Source organism: Pleurodeles waltl, chromosome 8 (assembly GCF_031143425.1).
Source record: "Pleurodeles waltl isolate 20211129_DDA chromosome 8, aPleWal1.hap1.20221129, whole genome shotgun sequence".
NCBI lineage: Eukaryota > Metazoa > Chordata > Amphibia > Caudata > Salamandridae > Pleurodeles > Pleurodeles waltl.
This window is the reverse complement of record NC_090447.1, coordinates 515,525,448-515,545,990: the sequence shown is the minus strand read 5'-3', so window position 1 is coordinate 515,545,990 and position 20,543 is coordinate 515,525,448. Positions and strand designations below refer to the sequence as shown.

Here is a 20,543-nt window from a genome sequence, read left to right as displayed (position 1 = left end):
GAAAGATGCCTTGCGAGCAATGACATCAGGCACACTGCCAAAGACCATTCTGTTGGCAACCAAGTGGACTCCATAAACAACAACTACACCAGTCTCATGGACCTTATTTATGGTGACTCCATCAATGGCAATCATGTTAGTGATGAGCTATCTGCGCCATCCGCTTTATTAATGACAGCCAGGTTGTCAACCGCAGCTTCAGTGTGCGCATCCCAGCAATGAAGCTGCTTACAATCCCACCGATGTTCTAAATATAATGGCAGATCTATCTTTTCTCCTTTCTATTGAGGCTCTAGCATCTTACTCCCATTCATCACTGAAGGTTTTTGGTCAGTGGCCAGTACAATGTTTCTACTTGCATTTTGAAGTGGAAGCCAGTGACCAGAAGCAAGCCTCGGAATCGGCTTCTTGACCAGCACAGCGAAATGTGGAATATAAACCAAAGTATGATGAAAGTAATCTCCAGAGTCTACTGAAGTAAAACATATACTCTTAAGCGCAAGAATTAAAATAACGGTACGCTCCTCCAGATGTGCATTTGATGGTTCCATTAGAGAGTATGGCTATCATGAAGAGCCCAGGCATCTTTACAGAGAATCTCCACTGATGCAGATCACTGTTAAGTTTATGACTGCTCTGCAACTCATGACGGAAAGCTTTCAAGGCTAGTTCAATGGGGACTGCCAAGTAGCCTACATCAACAGTCTGTTCTGGCACCACCTCATCCACATTACCAGTGCCTCAGGTATGTTACAACTCACGCTTTTTGCTCAGTAGGTCTCCTGCAGGTTATTGCTTTCTGACCTAATTGGTTTAACACCCTTAACTGCCCCCCTAGGCTTGATCCCGCTTCCCAGTTTCTGACAATGTTAAATCAGTGGGTTAGAATGTACACTTGTTATGTTTCTGCTAATCCCCGTACCTGTTTATCTCTTTTCTTGATCCCTTGCACTGTGCCGACCTCCCACAAGGCTTAAAGGAGTACGAGGGAGTTGTAGGAGGGGCATCCTGGAGCCAGGCAGTAGCTCTGTATTTAAGCTGTGCCTGTGCTCTTATCAGTGCTTGGCTTCAAGTTTCCTGTTTGACTTGTGGCCTTGCCTACTTGCCCTCAAGCGTTTTGAGCTCATGTCAGCGTATTCACGCTTTGGTGATATGGACCTGCTTTCGCCAGCCATCCCGGAACCCTGCATCTGCCTTCAGTGCCGTAAACACGGTTTTGCATCGCTTATTTTTCTCTGCATCAGTTCTGTTAATTTGTCCTGCTTATAGTCGCATTCCCCTGTTGGCGGCTTTCTGGACAATCGGGTTTCTAGCAGTCATGTGCTAGAGCTTTGAGTTTTGTTCAACAGCACATTTACAGGCTCCTGAGTGCAGTACGTCTACTTTGTTTTTGTTGTCGTCATTCCTGTGAGCACAAACACCTTAGTTGGGAACGTGGATTGCTACCAACCCAGGTAAGTGCACTGAGCCTGCATGAGTGGACTACTAATATTTCCAGGAGAACATATGGGACTGAGATATTGTTCCTGCTTTTCCTTTGCTCTGTTGGAGTTATGCTTATGTTCATGTGGACATTCTGATTCCTTTGGTGGAAACCCAGTATTCTGGAACTTTATTGAATACATCCCGGTTATGTTTGCAATTGAGTTGTGCAAACTCACCTCCCTATGATAGCCACAGTGCTCTCAACATGGTGACTGCTATTATTTGAGGTATCAAGTGCAGAGATACTTATGCATTGGTATTATTCTTAGGATAATCACTGACATCTAATGGGTACATAAGTATTGCTCTATAGACTTAAATCCAGTAATAAGGGGACTTTCTGAGTGAGAATCTCATTGATCGATTGAGACGAAGATCAAGATTCCTTTCTATCCTGTGATACCCTTTGTTCCTCATCTACTTCCTTTTTCCCTAAGAATGGTTGCCAAAACCCGTTTTTAGTTGTGTGTTGGAACTGGCCTGGGGTGGGACTGCTGGGCCATCTTTACTCCTGCAGATCTGGATCTTCAGGTTTGTGGGAATCTGACAAGGTACACCCTTCAAAGACCCACTGGCACCATTGCTAGTATATCAACCAGTACTCCTGGCACCAAGGGATATGGTATAGGTAAGATTCTCACCAGATAGTGATCAGAATTAGAACTGCGATGAGGAGAAAGATTAGATTGCGAATGAATAGCAAACAAATGAGAATGATCGCATGGATGACAGGATAAAGAAGAGTTGGGGGGGTTTATTCTACTGAAAGCAATGACACCTCATCAGCCAGACTCTTCACCAGATGACTTGCTAGATTCCATGCATTGCTAGAGAGGGTAGCTAAGACAAGTTTGACCTTCCAATGTGGAACAGCAGTACTTTTCTACAAATTGAAGGAGCAACCCAGGAAGACAACAAGGTCAATCTCGAACCTGGATCATGTCTGGAAGGGAGGGGTTTAAACTCATGACTGAGACTACACCCGTCACAGATCAAGTAGGAGTTCTCCTACTAAGGTACCTTACTTCGTTCTAGCATGTTTAACTGGCTATCCTAAACTGGACCCCTTGCTAGTAGCAGGGAAAAGGGTTCAAGAACCCAAATAGCTCTACTTCCTTTGACAGATAATGGCCGGTGTATTGAGAACTTTGGGCATAGTACCTCTCCATAGCTGTAACGTTCATAAAGGTAGTGAACATAGTGGTTATCTTCAGCTGTTATGAAATCTAAATGTGGCATGACATCTCATCTTTGACGGACTTGATCCCCAAAGGTAGAAGAGAGGAGCATCGAACCAGCCCCTTACTTACCTATACTTACCTTTGGCTGGCTCCCACATGGCTTTTCAATGAAAGTGCCTACCGGTCCTAATGTATGGTGCAGGGGCCTGGTGATATGGGGATGTTGTATCAATGCAGGTGGAAGAGAATTGATTTTGCTGCCGTCTCCTGGGGTTACCTATTTTGAACCTGCATTATTTTCACCTGGAGGAGTTGGGTATCCCATACGTGACTCCTCTGGGTCTTTGGGTTTCTATTTAGGCAAATTAGGCTTCTTCCCTTAACAGGGAGATGATTACAGATTGCTTGAGATGTGAGAAGGGTCCTGCAATTCCCTAGTTGAGTTATGTGAGATCTATAGCCAAAGCGATTGGTTGGGAGGATATGTTTTTATCTCTGATTTCGCTTACTAAGTGTTGATGTGTCTAAGGTTAAACACCCTTTTGTGTCCCATTAATGGTCCTCCAGGGAACAGGAGCAGCTGCCAAAACCTCTTCTGTGGAACTATGTAATTGTACAAACCTCACTTGATCTAGAGCAATACTTGTGCTGGTTTGTGAGCCCTTAGTAACATGCACTTTATTCTAAGTTACGCCTAGGAACCATTAGATCATTACTTTGCTTTCCTCCGGGACAATTTGATACTGGTGTTGTGCTAGTTTGCCCACGTTACGAATCTGTTGTGCAATCTCTCGAGCCACTTTATTTTCTTTTGTAAATACTATGCGTCTTTTACTCACAATTTTTAACACCAATTTTTATTATGTATGGATTTCTGCAATGGAAGCCTGCCCTTTATTTTTTACTAATGCTGCCCAATATTCAGGTCTTCTTTAATGTGTGTAGTTTTTTTTAAAACTTGCAGTCTCTAAACAAAGATCCCTTTCTATTTTCTGAATCTTGATTTAGTAATTTACTTGTATTCCTTTTCCTGTTTGAATAAAAATGTATTTAATGTCTGAGTTGCTTGTATGTTTGTTTTTAAATAATCAAATAAAACTTTTTGAAGAAGTACAGTTTTTTTGTTTCATGTACTAAAAACGTTAAAATGCGTTTATTTGTTTGTAATTGTAGGAGAGACCGGCATTGGAAAGTCAACACTCATAGATACATTATTTAATACAAACTTTGAGGATGACCAGTCATCTCATGGCGAACCTTCTGTAAAGCTTAAAGGACAGACTTATGAGCTACAGGAAAGTAGTGTGCGATTGAAATTGACGATTATAAGTACAGTAGGATTTGGCGACCAGATAAACAAGGAAGACAGGTTAGTACTTCTCTTTTTAAACGATGTGACACAAGAAGTATATTCAACATAATTACTTAAGATAGTACACTTTGCATTTGTGTGTTCATTGCTCAACTCCTGTAATTGTTTCCTGATTAATTTTGCTGTTGCACCTCCTATTCACTGTAGGGCATTTTCTATATTTTATTTTTATATCGCATTGTATGGAACCCATGAGGAATTGTATAAAAATTTTGTTTGTGCATCTAGGTTGCATTATCCTGAAGAAATTATATAGAGCTTCATGGACTTAATGAGGCTGCTAACGCTCGGTTTCATATTGCTGCCCTAGGCTCTTTTGGAGAGCACGGATGGTAGGATGAAATATCTGATAGACATCTAACCACAAATTCCTTACTTTAGATTATTCTCCAAACAGGGGCCTGGATCCGAAAGCTTTTTTCCCATCATAGTATGTCTGCGTGTTGGTAGCAGGCGTCACGTGACTCCATATCAACATCGTCCACCAGATGTGTCGTCGGCAGATTCCATATAAACCCCTCGCCGACGCACCAAGTTCAGTTCCTTCTTTTCTGCGCCTGCGGTAACGATTGTTTAGGCCATTTGTGGCCTATTTTTATGTTTTTGTCGACGGAGCAGTGCGCTTTTACTGCCCATGTCTTCTGGCTCTAAGCCCTAGGGGTCCTGTGGATGGCAAATGCCGATTTCGGACCCCCACTCTGTTTTTGGTGCCTGGGAGAGCACCATGATGCGAAGAGTGTGACTCCTGTCGGTGTTACCAACCGAAGGCTCTGCGGGAGCGCTGTATGAAGCTTATAGCGACGCTGATATTAGAGCTGTACCAGTCCTCACGTCTGTCATCGTCTTCTTCTCATACCAAAGTCCAGTCGCGGGCCCAGTCAAAAAGTTGTTCTTGTAAATGTCCTTCACCATCAATGTCACATGGTAAGTCCTGACGTAAGGAGTTAAAGTTGAGAAAGTTACAGGCTTTGCCGCATTTGGCCTCTCACCATTCCTCGGCTGAGGAATTGAGACCTGAGTCTGCCCCGCGTTTCCCTCACTTTTCTGGGGGCGGATTGACTATGACCCAGATGTGTGACTTCTACAATTCCCTTTATGCTATCTTTGCGAAATCGCCTTCCCCCTGGAGCGCCTGTGGACCTCAAGGAGGTGCAAAAGGTCTTGCCTGTATCCATGCTGGCTGGCTCTCCGTCGGCTTGAGTTAGACCTTCGATTGCAGTTGACAAAGCTGTTACAGGGCCAGTGCACAGCCCCGGGTATCACACCTATGGTGACTCTGCTGTCGGCACCGCTCAACCTTGCATCCCTTTCCTCGTCTGAAGTCGACGTTGAGGATTCGCCTTCTTGGCACCATTTGACGTCCGGTACGGCATCAGTCATGTCAGTTATCCCTGACCACCCTCCCACATTCTGGGAAGTCCCCTATGCTTATACTTCTGAGGGACAGGGTGAAGAGGCTTGTGGAAGATAAACCACACATTTCACATGTGGAGCAGCCTCTTATACGGGACAGCTGGATAGCTGACCTAGCTCCGGGTAGTGGTTTGGATTCTTCCACAACCTCAGGCCTACTTTCACCTCCAGGACTTGCTGTTGAGGCGAGTTCCTCTCTAGCTGACATGCTTAGAAGGGTTGCTGTGATTTTGTATTGAACTCTTCCTTCAGTGGAATTATCCTCTGAACCTCTCACTGATGTACTCCATCAAGGACAAACAGGAGTTGAGCCTGTGCTTCCTTACAGTGAAGCCCTACATGATGTTTTGTTGGGGGCTTGAGCTCAGCCTGATACAGGGCCCCCTATTGATCGGGCTATATCTCATAAGCACCAACTAGCCCGGGTGATCCGGCATGTTTAATTAGACATCCTACTCATCATAGTGTTGTGTTACAGGCTGCTTTAGCCTCCCATGATATTGAGGCTCTACCACATGTCCCATCTGATAGAGATTCCAGGAGACTGGATGTTTGTGGAAGGCATAATTGTTTTCTCCACAAGTTCTGCCGTACGTTCTGTAAATACGTCTTGTGTTCTTGGCCGTTTTTCACATTCATTATGGGACTCATTGGTAAGCATATTCCCAATGCTTCCAGATGATATCAGGAACTCTCTTGCCCCTATGATTCAAGATGGGCAGTAGGCATTGAAACTAATTATTCGCTGCGGTATGGATACTACTGACTGTGGTTTGGGCCATGGCCTCTTCAGTGGCAGTACGTCACCATGCGTATTTCCCCACTTCTGCATTTTCGGAGGCAGTTCAAGCCACATTAACTGACATGCCTGTGATGGGGCCCATTTATTTGGTGCATAGGCTGACTCTGCTTTAAGGCTTTTTTGTGACAATAGACGCGGAACAGCAAATTAGCTTATTCCTCTCTACCCTTTGATCTAGTTAGTACCTCCTGTATGACAGACGAGTCATCCTTTGGCACGGTCATGAGTTTCTGTTCTACATCTGTTCCACCTAATGGCAGAACCCAGTGGGTGTTCCTGCTTTCGGTAGGTGTTCTTTTTTCTTACATTGTAAAGTATTAGGATAGTATCCTAGAACCCTATGCAGTAGGTTCTCCACTTCAAGCTTGTCAATGACAGCTTCTTAGCTGTTTATCTATTTTTGATCCTTTTCGATACCTGATGTTCAGGTAATGTTGTTTATGTAAATCTGAAGAAGAGCGGGTGGTCAAGAGATGATACCTTCATGGTATGTACCTTACTCTGAGTGGAGTACTGTTTTGTATGCCTAGTGAGCATTATATATGATCTAGTGGCAGGCACCACTAGGTAGTTATAGTTAGGACCATGTTTCCCTAGAAAAATAACTTTTTGACTTGGCTATATGTTCGGCACCTTTCGAAGAATCTTCACAAAATTTTCCAAAGAAAGTGCCCTGGTGATTCTTGTTGCACACTGATCAAGCGAGGGTAGAGAAATGGGGGGGGGGGGTCAAAAACATTGTGTTTCCCATGTTAATTCCCATAGGACCTTTAGACAGGACTAGAGACTGAACCACTGCACGCAATTACACCAAATTTGGTATGCTGATTGTGCGTTTGCTTATTTGATGTAAATCCATTCAGTAGTTTTTGAGATATTAAAGGGAAAATACATTTGTATCTCTCTGGCCGTGACGACTTCGTGAAAAAAGACAAGCTTGTGCAGGGAAATACACAGCTCTGATTGGCTGCCAACACTTCGAACCAGGAACTGATGGCCCTGGGGACTCCCACCCCCCAGGGACGGCGCCTGCTATGTCCTGTGGTGGCCATCCCCAAGATATAGTTGTTTGCTTTTGCTTGTTTGAAGCTGACAGCCCCCACCAAGCAAAAGCAAATAAAGCCTGCTTTCTGACAGCAGGAGCTGTCAAAAAAGCTCCTGCTGTCAGATAGCGGAGTTTTCATCTGTTTTTCAAGACCGATAAAAACAGTGCTTCCACAATCAGGGAGCTGCTATTAAAAGCAGCCCCCTGCTTGTGCGAGCAATGCCGACTCCTGCAGGACGCAGGGAGCCAGCTAATACTGCGTGGGCCTTGAGGCTCCCCCTGTGGTCCTGATACTCTCTCTTTTCCATCCCATAATGGGAAGGGATGTGGTGGGATGAGAGAGAGAGAGACAGTGGGAGAGACTGTGGGAGAGAGAGAGAGAGAGAGAATGTTATAGTCACTTTTTGATGCTAAGCAGAACAGAGTCTCTTCTAACATACTGGTAAAACTTTTGGAATGTCACTTAGTAGGTTGATGGTTCAAAACCAAGTAGTTCAAGTTTATTTACTACTGTGTATACTGTTAGACCTTCATGTCTCTTTCTTTCCTTTCAAAGTGTGTTGGCTGAATGTCATAGTTATGTCATAATTATGCCTGGACAAAGCACAATAAGGAGTCACCTATGACCTAATGGTTAAGGTGTCAGACCCTTACACTGCAGATTGAGGGTTCTACTCCAGGTGTGTCCATGATCATTTCTCTCCTTTAATTTCTTTTAGGCTTCAGAAGTTTAAGGTTCATACCGAAAGGTGATCTCACTCTTTTTAATTGACAAATATATTTTTCCTTTCAATTTGTCTAAAAATCTCATTCAAAGGATATCATCCATCAAAACCTAGAAAGTCTCTATCTCTCTTCCTCTCACTCTTTCTCTCTTTCTCCCACTCACGACCCTTACGCACCCACTCATACACTCACACACCCACTCACAGAACCACTCAGACCCTCGTGCGCCCACTAACAGCCCCACTCAGACCCTCAAAGCACTTACTCACAGACCCACTCATACACTCATGCACCCACTCTCAGACCCACTCAGACTCTCACACCCACTCATAGACCCACTGACTCCCTCATGCACCCACTCACACACATGGGCAGACACTGACGCACCCACTAAGCAGTGATGCACGCACTCTCACATCCAGACAGACTCTCATAGCCACTCTTATCCCCAGATAATGCCCTCTCACTCCTATTCTCACACCCAGAGAGACATGCTGCGGCCAACTCCCACCGTGCATGGTCAAAGGGCAGTGCGCAGTATAGGGTTGGGTGGTTAGGGGGTTTGCTGCAGGATCTGGCTGCAAACCAGGCCTTGCGGGCAACCCCTGCCATGCACGGGTGAAGGCCATGCACAGTGCAAGGTTGGGTGCTTATATAGAGTTGGTCCCAGGGCCTGGCTATGGTTTTTGGCCATTTCATAACTCTAACGTCCATGTAGCCTTAGATTTTTTAGTGAATTTCTATGTGTTTTTTTAACGTATGGTAATTTTCATTACTATACGTGAATCCAAGCACTGCCACGCACGGCCAAAGGCCTTCATTGCCTTTCCTCCAAACCCTTACCTTCTGTAGACAGTTCCACATCGACTCTGCACCGCAGGGCCTCAAGTCTTGCTGGGGCCTCGTGCCCCTTTCCTCAATGGCCTTTAGCATCCTTATCAGCAGATAATTTTATGAAATGGGCACTCTTTCAAAACTGTCTACAGTGTAACACAAGGGTCCCCTGGACTCACCACCACCAGATGTGTAATCTTTGCTTGCTCCTGACTAAAATGAAACCATGTGCAAAGCTTGCCTGACCTTCAGTTCGGAGAAATCTCTTCGGTATTGAGGGAAGGGACAGTAGGAGAGACAAAGAGGCAGGCTTCCAGTGCCACCGCCCAACATCTTCAGGCAGCAGCCATCTCCTGACATCGAGGAAGGTCAAGAGTCTGGCCCCTCGGGCATTCCATTTCACCAACCATCACGTAGCCCAGAGACCATTTTCTCTTTCAACTCCAACTCTGAGCATGAAGACCTCCAGGCTCCCAGTGACTCAGCACCTTCCAGACCTCAAGTGAAAACCACAGCATGGGCATAGTCAAATAGGAACCGTACATCAAGCCTCCTAAAAGGTGTCGAGTTGAGGCAGAGCATTGCCCTCGAGGGGTTCAGGCATCAAGTCCTCCAACAAAGACTCACCCCTCAGGGTCCCGCAGCCTTCTGGCATCGGTCGGCAAAGACCGAAATCCTCATAGCTAATGCCTCCCCCATCCACAGGCATTAACCTTTGAGCCCAAAGTTGCGACAGAGGCCGAAGATCCTGTCAATGCCCACACCAAATTCAGCCTCTGTTTCAAATTGGCCATTGGTGCAGAAGACACCGTAGGTGTCAGAAGCACCTAAAGATCTGGAAACACCCTCTAGGCCCAAGCCATCAACGTCAAAGGCAACATGGAATCAGATGCCTGCATCGGCATTGAAGTCATTGACACAGAAGACACTGTCATTGCAGAGCTCCAACAACTCAGAGCAACCTATTCTGCAACGCCTTCAAAAGGAATTGGGACATGAGACAAAAATATCTCTTCATCCATCCCCACATTGGCAAGATCTCCAAAGGACTGCCTCCAAAGCCTATAGAGCAGTGGCATTCAAGCCATTTAATGCTGCTGCCCCCACCAACCAGTGGAAAAAAAATCATTGGGGCACTCCTCCAAATTTTTCAGAATTATTCTGTTACATTGGCAAAGTTAAAATATGGCTACACTTAATTAAACACTGTAGTTAAGTTATGTTACTGTTTTCAAAATGCAATCAAATACATGATGCCAAACATACTATTCTTGTCAGGCAAGCATTACTAACATTGAAAAGTATCCGCAGTGGGAGTGGGGGTGAGGGTTTTAAAGAGTATATGGAGTCCCCTCCCTTTTGAACATACTCCCAGCTTGGATATAAATGACAATACATGTTAGTAATATCCCATTACAGAGCAGTTTACTGCTGCTCAATTTTTGTCACCTGTAATCAAAGACCTATTATTGGCCTAATGCTCCTTTTGGCCATAGCCTGTCCCCCCCCCCATCTGGGATCACTTGAAGCCCATCTAGGGGGGCCCACCCACCACCAGTTTGAAGACCCCTCCTGTAGAGGCTTTGCCTCACAAGTGAAAGACCTCTTTTGAGGAGGAACTTGCCCAGGAGCCTGCCCTGGTGCACAAACGCAAGAAGCGCAAGAACAGGGAGACTAGCGCTCTCCCATTTGGTCCTCCTCCACCCCCTTCTCCACAGCCACACACTTCATCACTCTTGCATTCACTGGAGGATTCCCTTCAACTTGCTGGAGGATTCCCTTCACTTCTTGCAACGGTAGGGCAGGTGATCCCAAGGGTGCACCGTTTGACCCGGTTTCCAATGATGACTTGTGGGACAACTAAGATGTTGATCAACCAGGCGATCAAGAAATCCTCCATCCTGCTAGGTCGTCATCCCCAGATGACACAACCACATACAATGAAGTCTTTCAAAGGGATGCCTCTTTTTACACAGTGAATGATCAGCTTTCCACAAGGTGGATATTCACATCCTCTATGAGGATGATGAATTCCTTGTGGATAGCTTATCTAAATCAGAGCAGATAGTTCTGTTTCTGCCTGTGCACAAGGGGATGCTGAGGTCTGCCACTGACTTATTCAAAGAGCATGTCCAGGCCAGGGTGGAAACACCTAGGATGGATAAAATATATAAACCCTCCCCAGGGACCCTCCATACGTCAGGGATCAGGTTGTTCCGGATTCCCTAGTGATTCACACAGCGCGAACTATTAGGGTACATGAGTTGCGTCCCTTCCCCATAAAAAGAGTAAGAGACATGATGCTGCAGGAAAGAGGGTGGTGGTGGGAGCCACTACTCACTTGAGAATCGCTAACTCAGATGCCCTGCTCTCCAAGTATGACAGAGCTCACTGGTATGAGATGCGTACACGATGAGATCACCTGCCCCACGAGTTTAAGCAAAAGGAGTAGGAGCTTGTGGCAGAGGGTAATACCATCTCTAATGCCACCATCCGCTGCACCCATGACACTGCTGATACCTCACTTTGGGGTGTTAATATTAGTGTTTTAATCAGGCACCACATGTGCCCCTACATTCATTTCAGGTATTGAACCCGAAATCCAGCAGCATCTGCTCATCCTTCCCTTTGATGGGGAACATCTTTTCTGGCCTTAGGTTAACCAGATGCTGAAGAAAATAAAATAAGACACGGACACCGCCAAAGCTATGAGTGCCCTCTATATGTCCACTCCTAGAGGGTACATTCAGAGGCATTAGTACAGGGCTGTTCAAAGACCACCTCTATCAAGCCCACCAATTCCAACCAGAGACTGCAGCAGTAGACATACCAGCAGTACGCACCACGGGGCTAAAGCAGGGGAGCCTCAAGGGGCAGTAACAACATGAATGGGGCCCCTATTCCAAACACTGACTCCCTCCAAATCACACACCCACCTCACAAAAAAATGTCGAGGGAGATTCCATTTTTTTCTCCCACGCTGGCAGGAAATAACATCTGACAAATGGATCTTAGCAGTGGTTCACCATAGTTACTGCCTAGAACCCCCTCATAACATCTCACTCAGAAAACATAACCTCAGCAGAGAGCATCTCAGCCTCCTAGACGAAGAGGTCCAAACACTACTTCAACAAGTGGCCATAGAACCTGTCCCCCACCAATACCGGGGCAAAGGAGTTTACTGTCTCTCTACTTCCAAATTTCCAAGGAAGACGGTTCCTTCAGGCCCATCAAGGACCTCAGGCCCTTTAGCGGGTACATCCTGATGCAGAACTTCCACATGGTAACCTTAAAGTACGGCATCCCTCCGCGGCAGCAAGTCAACTTCATGACAGCTGTAGGACTCAAGGAAAACTACTACAAAATTCCCATCCATCCATCCACCCACCAACCTACCTGCTTTTCGTGGTAATTGGCCGTCATTACCAGTTCAAATTGTTGCCATTCGGCATGACCACAGGCTCAAGGATATTCACTAAATGCCTGCCAGTATTTGCCGCACATTTAAGGAGGTGTGGCATCCACGTCTTCCCCTACCTGCATGATTGGCTGATCAAGGGCGCAAAGAAGCCTCAGTGCTAAGCACATACCCAGGCTACCAATTCCCTCCTTCTCAGCTTGGTGACCATCAATACCACCAAGTCCCATGTATTACCCTTGTAGATATTTCCTGCATAGCCTCAACGGTAAACTCAATCAAAAGCAACGTCTATCCCAGCAGGCAAAGGGTCTCAGCTTTTCCGCAGCAAGTATCTATTTTTCAGCCAAATCGTTACCTCACAGTCAGAACATCTCGGCATCATGACATCATGCATTGCCATAGTGTCTGAAACCTTGCTACACATGTACCTGTTACAACAGCGCCTCTGTGCACAATTTTGATAAGCGGGGGTCTTTTGGAGGATCTAGTATTGTTAAGGGCCAGCAGACATTGCTCTCTGCAGTGGTGAAACCGCAACAACCTGTTGCAAGGCAAACCTTTCCTAGACCCCCATCCTACTAGTCACCATTACCATGGATTCTTCTCATTCCAGCTGTTCGTGCAACAGTGGTTCTCATGGATGTCATTTAATAGAGAGCAGAGACTTACGAGGCTAAATAACCTCATACAGTGAATGCCATAATATTACTAAATCGACTGAGACCACCATGATCATGGGAAAAGCAAAAAGCAGACAATGTTATCGCTTCAGATATTACATGCATACAATACATTCATAAAAGCACAAACAACGCAGTGCATTGTGTCTCTAGTGTAACAACCACAGCAAAAAAACAAAATACAACAGTAAGAATATATGTAAAGACTGGTGTGTTTGTAACAAACAACACCCTAGAATTTTTGAGTTTGTCCATTTTGACAAAGTTTAACAATTCCTTTGTTTGTTTGTTTGTTTGTTGCTCATCTGTGTCAATGACATTTCGACCCTTAACTAGGATACAAGGGTCTCATCAGGACGAAACGGATGAGTAGACATCTGATAAGCCCTAATTAATTGGTCATGGAAACCTCTGTAATGGAAGTGTTCTGTAAAGGCAACAAATGCTCCCTAGTGACTAGATAGGTAATTATGTATGCTGGACATGGCCCCTGAGTGTATAGCAACTGTCGCCAACAGTAAGCACAGAGTTAGGTGGCTGTAGTAGGTAGGACAGGCTCTTGATTTTGAAGCCTGCCGCAGGAAGACCGTGCCCCGATATATAGGCTGACAGTGTGAGGTAACCGTCATTGTTAGCGATGCTGGCTGGGCATCACATCTCAATCTCAGTACCTTACAGGGAATGTGGAACCCACATCAATAGGGGAACAACAGCAACTATCTCAAGCTGCTAGAATTCCATTTTGCCATCAAAGCCTTCCTTCCACTCATTCGGGGCAAAGTGGTTTTAGGCAGGACAGACAACATGACCGCCATGTACTATGTGCAAAAGTATGACAGCACCCATTCTTGTCTCCTCTCTGCTAGCTCAGACCATCTGCCCTTGGGCCCTCCACCACCTCATTCATCTCATGGCTGAGTACCTTCTATGGGTGGACACCGGACTTGTGGATTTACTCAGCAGGATGCACCAATAATTTCACGAGTGGAACTCTTTCCGCAAGTTCTCCCCAGCTACTTCCAGAGCTGGAGCACCTTGCAAATACTTTGCAAAATGCCCAAGCTCCTTATCTAGATGCCCGCACATACATTCCCAGGGCAATGCACAATGGATGAACTGGTCAGGGATATCTGCTTACGTATTTCTGCCTCTTCCATTTCTTCCATTAGTGGTGCAGAAGATGTAGCTGCCTTTTCGGACCCTCATCCTGGTAGCACCCACATTGACCAGACATCCCTGATATTCAGCACTCCTTGAAATGTTGATCAGTCACCCCAGACATCTCCCCATCAGACCGGATTCTCATTAGTACCCAAGGTCAGGTAAGGCGTCTAGACACCAAGAAACTCAGTCTAACGTTCTGGCACCTGAGGTCACAGAGTTCGGTTATCTATGTCTTCCACAAGACAAGATGGGTATCTTGTAAGAGTCATGTAGACCTACTACACAAGCATGCTATGCAACTAAATGGAAGAGGTTTTTCGAGCACTACATTTGTAAACACCAAAACCTTTTAAAGACCATTGTACAGATTATCATATGCTATGTACTCCATCTCTAGAAGTCAAGCTTAGCCTACACTTCCATATGCCTTCACTTAGCTACCGTAGCAGCATATATGCAAAAAAGGAGCAGTCTTCCCTCTTCCGCATACCAGTTGTTAAGGCCTTCATGGCAGGTCTCAAGAGGGTCATCCCTGCCAAGATTCTCCCTGCCCTGGGGTGGAATATGAACATAGTCCTTACCAGACTCATGGGGTTTCCTTTTGAACCTCTCCACTCATGCCCTGTGTAGTAGCTATTGTGGAAAGTACATTTTCTGGATGCATTAGAGAACCCCAAGCACTCACATTACAGGGATCTTTCATTCAGGTTCATAAGAACAGGGTACTACTGAGAACCAACTTTATGTTCCTGCCTAAGGTGGTCTCCCCTTTCCACCTTACCCAGACTATTGAACTTCTTGTCTTATTTCCTCAACCAGACTCAGTTACAGGGAGAGCACCACACACCCGAGGTGTTAAACAGACTCTCATTGTAAGGAAATGCCTCCTTGGCATGGTTACCCCCTGACTTTTTGCCTTTGCTGATGCTAAGTTATGACTTGAAAGTGTGCGTGGACCCTGCTAACCAGGCCCCAACACCAGAGTTCTTTCCCTAAACTGTACCTTTGTCTCCACAATTGGCACAACCCTGGCACTCAGGTAAGTCCCTTGTAACTGGTACCCCTGGTACCAAGGGCCCTGATGCCAGTGAAGGCCTCTAAGGGCTGTAGCATGTCTTATGCCACCCTGGGGACCCCTCACTCAGCACATGCACACTGCCTCACAGCTTGTGTATGCTGGTGGGGAGAAAATGACTACATCGACATGGCACTCTCCTCAGAGTGCCATGCCAACCTCACACTGCCGTGGCATAGGTAAGTCACCCCTCTCGTAGGCCTTACAGCCCTAAGGCAGGGTGTACTATACCACAGGTGAGGGCATATGTGCATGAGCACTATGCCCCTACAGTGTCTAAGCAAAACCTTAGAGATTGTAAGTGCAGGGTAGCCATAAGAGTATATGGTCTGGGAGTTTGTCAAACATGAACTCCACAGTTCCATAATGGCTACACTGAAAACTGGGAAGTTTGGTATCAAACTTCTCAGCACAATAAATGCACACTGATGCCAGTGTGCAATTTATTGTAAAATACACCCAGATGGCATCTTAGAGATGCCCCCTGAAAACATACCCGACTTCCAGTGTAGGCTCACTAGTTTCTGCCAGCCTGCCACACACCAGACATGTTGCTGGCCACATTGGGAGAGTGCCTTTGTCACTCTGGCCAGGAACAAAGCCTGTACTGGGTGGAGGTGCCTCTCCCCTCCCCCTGCAGAAACTGTAACACCTGGCGGTGAGCCTCAAAGGCTCACCCCTTTTTGTTACAGCGCCACAGGGCATCCCAGCTAGTGGAGATGCCCGCCCCTCCGGTCACTGCCCTCACTTTTGGTGGCAATGCTGGAGGAGACAATTACAAAAACAAGGAGGAGCCACCCACCAGTCAGGACAGCCCCTAAGGTGTCCTGAGCTGAGGTAACCCTTACTTTTAGAAATCCTCCATCTTGTGAGTGGAGGATTCCCCCAATAGAATTAGGGATGTGCCCCCCTCCCCACAGGGAGGAGGCCCAAAGAGGGTGTAGCCACCCTTAAGGACAGTAGCCATTGGCTACTGCCGTCCCAGACCTAAACACACCCCTAAATTCAGTATTTAGGGGCTCCCCAGAACCTAGGAAACTAGATTCCTGCAACCTTAACAAGAAGAAGGACTGCTGACCTGATGCCCTGCAGTGGAGACTGAGATGACAACTGCTTTGGCTCCAGCCCTACCGGCCTGTCTCCCAACTTCGAAGAAAACTGCAACAGCGACGCATCCAACAGGGACCTGCGACCTCTGAAGCCTCAGAGAACTGCCCTGCAACCAAGGACCAAGAAACTCCCATGAACAGAGGCCCTGTTCAACAACCTGCAACTTTCTTGCAACAAAGAAACAACTTTAAAGACTTCACATTTCCCGCCGGAAGCGTGAGACTTTCCACTCTGCACCCGACGCCCCCGGCTCGACCTGCGGAAAACCAACACTTCAGGGAGGACTCCCTGGTGACTGCGAGCCTGTGAGTAGCCAGAGACGACTCCCCTGAGCCCCCACAGCGACGCCTGCAGAGGAAATCCAGAGGCTCCCCCTGACCGCGACTGCCTGTAACAAGGGACCCGACGCCTGGAACCAACACTTCACCTGCAGCCCCCAGGACCTGAAGGAACTGAACCCCAGTGCAGGAGCGACCCCCAGGCGACCCTCTGCCTAGCCCAGGTGGTGGCTACCCTGAGGAGCCCCCCCTGTGTCTGCCTGCATCGTTGAAGTGACCCCCGGCTCCCTCCATTACTTCCTACCTAAAACCTGACGCCTGTTTGCACACTGCACCCGGCCGCCCCTGTGCCGCTGAGGGTGTACTTTCTGTGCCTTCAAGTGCCCCCCCCGTGCCCTACAAAACCCCCCTGGTCTGCCCCTGGAGGACACGGGTTACCTGCTGGCAGACTGGAACCAGGGCACCCCTGTTCTCTATTGAAGCTTATGTGTTTTGGGCACCTCTTTGACCTCTGCACCTGACCTGCCCTGAGCTGCTGGTGTGGTAACTTTGGGGTTGCCTTTAACCCCCAACGGTGGGCTACCTATGCCCCAACTTTGAGACTTGTAAGTGTTTTACTTACCTGCAAAACTAACCTTTACTTACCTCCCCCAGGAACTGTTGATATTTGCACAGTGTCCACTTTTAAAATAGCTTATTGCCATTTTTACAAAGACTGTACATGATATTGTGTTCATTCAAAGTTCCTAAAGTATCTAAATGAAATACCTTTAATTTGAAGTATTACTTGTAAATCGTGAACCTGTGGTTCTTAAATTAAACTCCTTTCAAGGTACCCAACTCCGAAGAGTCTGGTAGTACAGGCCTTGTGTTCCTCACGCACAGCTCCTGGGTCCTTTCCTGGGGCCCCGTTGGACAGAGAATCGAAAAAGATGGAACAATCTGCAAAGAAAACTTTCTCATCCTGCAGTATGGCCCTGAAGTCTACCAACGCAACCTGTGTTTTGGGCAGGTATATCTATGCCTTGATGAACGCAGCCAAGGCTGCGCAGCCTGATTTGTCCCAGGATGTTCTCGGCCTTCTGACTGATGCACAGGCAGCAGCGACTCAGGTCATTCAGTCAGGACTAGATACATCTGATTCGGTGGCCAGGGCGATGGGCACGTCTATAGCAACCAGCAGGCATGCTTGGTTGAGGTCGTCGGGGTTTTCATCTGATGTGCAATCGACCCTCCTAGACTTGCCTTTTGATGGGGACAAACTGTTTGGTACTAAGGCTGATTCTGCCTTGGAACGTTTCAAGGAGAGCAGGGTTACTACTGTCTCTGGGCTTGCAGGCTTCTACCACCACTCCTTTTAGATCATTCAGGAGGTTCAGGGGGTTTGAGCGTGGTTCTTCCTTTCGGGGGAGATTGCAGCCAGCAGGCCAGCAACCTACCACTACTCTTCCCTTTAGGTCGTATAGGGGGCGGGGTAGGGTTAGGACCAGAGTGGCCGCCCAGCAGCACCTTGCCTGTTCCTCTTCCTCGGGAGGGGTGCAACAGGGAAAACAGCCTTAGCCCTCCATCCATTCCATCCCATACTTCTCCTGTAGGGGGAAGGCTATTGCATTTTCTCAGTATGTGGGAGTCAATCACATCGGACTCCTGGGTCATCAATATTGTCGAGAAAGGTTATGTCCTTCCTTTTTGGGAATTTCCCCCTCCCATCCCTCCCCGCCCATCCTTCTGCATGGAAGACCATCTCCTGTTGTTGCAGCAGGAGGTTCTAGTCCTTTTGTCAAAAGGTGCAGTGGAGTTGGTTCCAGAGCGGGAAAGGGGTCAGGGTTGTTATTCAAGATATTTCCTGATCCCCAAGAAGGATGGTGGGTTGAGGCCTATCCTGGACCTGAGGGTTTTGAATTGGTTCCTCAAACAGGAGAAATTCAAAATGCTGACCCTGGCGCAGGTGGTGTTGGCGCTGAACGAAGAAATCTGGATGGTGTCTGTCGACTTGCAGGATGCTTAATTCCATATCCCTATTCTCAGGTCGCACAGGAAGTATCTCCGGTTTGTGGTGGGGACGCAACACTATCAGTTTGCGGTCCTTCCTTTTGGCCTTACTTCCGCGCCTCGAGTCTTCACGAAGGTGATGGCAGTGGTTGCAGTGCATCTCAGGAGAAAGGGAGCAGTGCTATTCCCCTACCTGGACGATTGGTTGATCAAGGCCAGGTCTCCAGAGCTCTTGTTGCGTCACCTGCAGATGACAACCCAGTTGTTGTTCGATCTTGGCTTTTTGGTAAATGTGCCCAAATCTCACCTGGAGCCCTCTACGCCTCCTGTTCATAGGGGCTGTACTGGACACAACGTCGAATCGGGCCTTTTCTCCACCTCAGCGGATTCAGGACATTCAGGCATTGATTCAAATGTTTCAAAGTGGAGCGGTTGTTCCAGTCCTCAAGGTCCTTCGTCTGCTCAGTGTGTTCGCCTCATGCATTCTGTTGGTCACTCATGCACGCTGGCACATGAGGGCTCTTCAGTGGTGCCTCCGTAGGCAGTGGTTTCAACACAAAGGGGATCTCGAGGAGTCGATAACGATCTCTGGAGACACTGTGGCGGATTTGCGATGGTGGGCTGTGGACAGCAACCTTTCCCATGGAAGGCCGTTCTCACTGCCGCCTCCTGTGACCACGGTGATTTAGGGTGGGGAGCTCATCTGGGGGACCTGGAGATAAAAGGTTGTTTGTCTTCAACGGAACAGATGTTTCACATCAATCTGTTGGAATTGCGGGTAATACGTTTGGCTCTCAAGGCCGTCCTCTCCTCCCTTCGCGGTCAGTCGATACAGGTCCTGACGGACAACACTACTGCGATGTGGTACATCAACAAGCAGGTTGGAGTAGGGTTGTACCTTCTCTGCCCAGAAACTCTACGGCTTTGGTCCTGGGCTCAGGACCATCAGATTTGCGTAGTAGCAAATCATGTGGCCGGAGTTCAAAATGTACGTGCGAACAGTCTCAGTCGGCACTTCTCAGCCGATCACGAGTGGCGTATCCATCCGGATCTGATCCATTACATGTTCAGGATGTGGGGATTTCCTCAGATAGATCTGTTTTCCACTTGGGAGAACGCGCACTGTCCGTCGTTCTGCAGCCTCCAGTATCCGGTACTAGGGGCATTGGGGGACGTGTTTCAGATGTCCTGGCACTGCCAGTTGCTTTATGCGTTTCCCCCCATACCCTTGATTCCTCGGGTCTTGAGGAAGATTCACTAAGACCGGGTGCAAGTTATTCTGATAGCTCCGGATTGGCCGTGAAGGGTGTGGTACACAGACCTTCTCCAACTCTCACTGTGCCCTCCGCTCTGGCTCCCTCACAGGGCAGACCTCCTCTCGCAGTCGCAGGGGAAGGTTCTACACCCCCACCTCCAGAGCTTGCACCTGCATGCCTGGAGATTGAACAGGGCAATCTGAGTTCCTTTTCTCTCCCACCAGAGGTGGTGGATGTTATTTTATCGGCCAGGTGACACTCCACCAAATCAATCTATGCTAGCAGATGGGCAAAATTTGTGGCTTGGTGTGGAGAGAACCAAATTGATCCCTCACATGCCCATTTGTCGGACATTTTGTTATTTGTGTTGTCCCTGTCGCAGAGGGGTTGTGCAGTTGCAACTGTTAAGAGTTATTTGTCGGCGCTGTCGGCCTTTCTGTGCCTTCCTGATCAACCCTCCTTGTTTAAATCCCCTACAGTTGTAAGGTTCTTGAAAGGTCTTACTAATAAGTTCCCTCCCTCTCCCTTTATTATGCCTCAATGGGATCTGAATTTGGTACTCACATTCTTGATGCGTTCACCGTTTGAACCTCTACATTCATGCCCCTTAAGGTTTTTGGTGTTTAAAAACTGTTTTTCTTGTTGCCATCACATCAGCTAGGCGAGTGAGTGAACTGCAAGCGCTTAGCGTAAAACCCCTTTCACTTCC

At 47.3% G+C, this 20,543-nt stretch overlaps 1 protein-coding gene across 1 annotated transcript in view; it reads left to right on the top strand.

The window, feature by feature from the left end:
• The window catches only part of SEPTIN10 (septin 10), a 437,643-nt gene that overhangs the window by 92,990 nt on the left and 324,110 nt on the right, over positions 1-20,543 (top strand). The window contains exon 4 of the mRNA XM_069204503.1: positions 3,840-4,035. Coding sequence (XP_069060604.1) covers positions 3,840-4,035 — 196 coding nt within the window. The remainder of the gene's footprint in view (positions 1-3,839; positions 4,036-20,543) is intronic.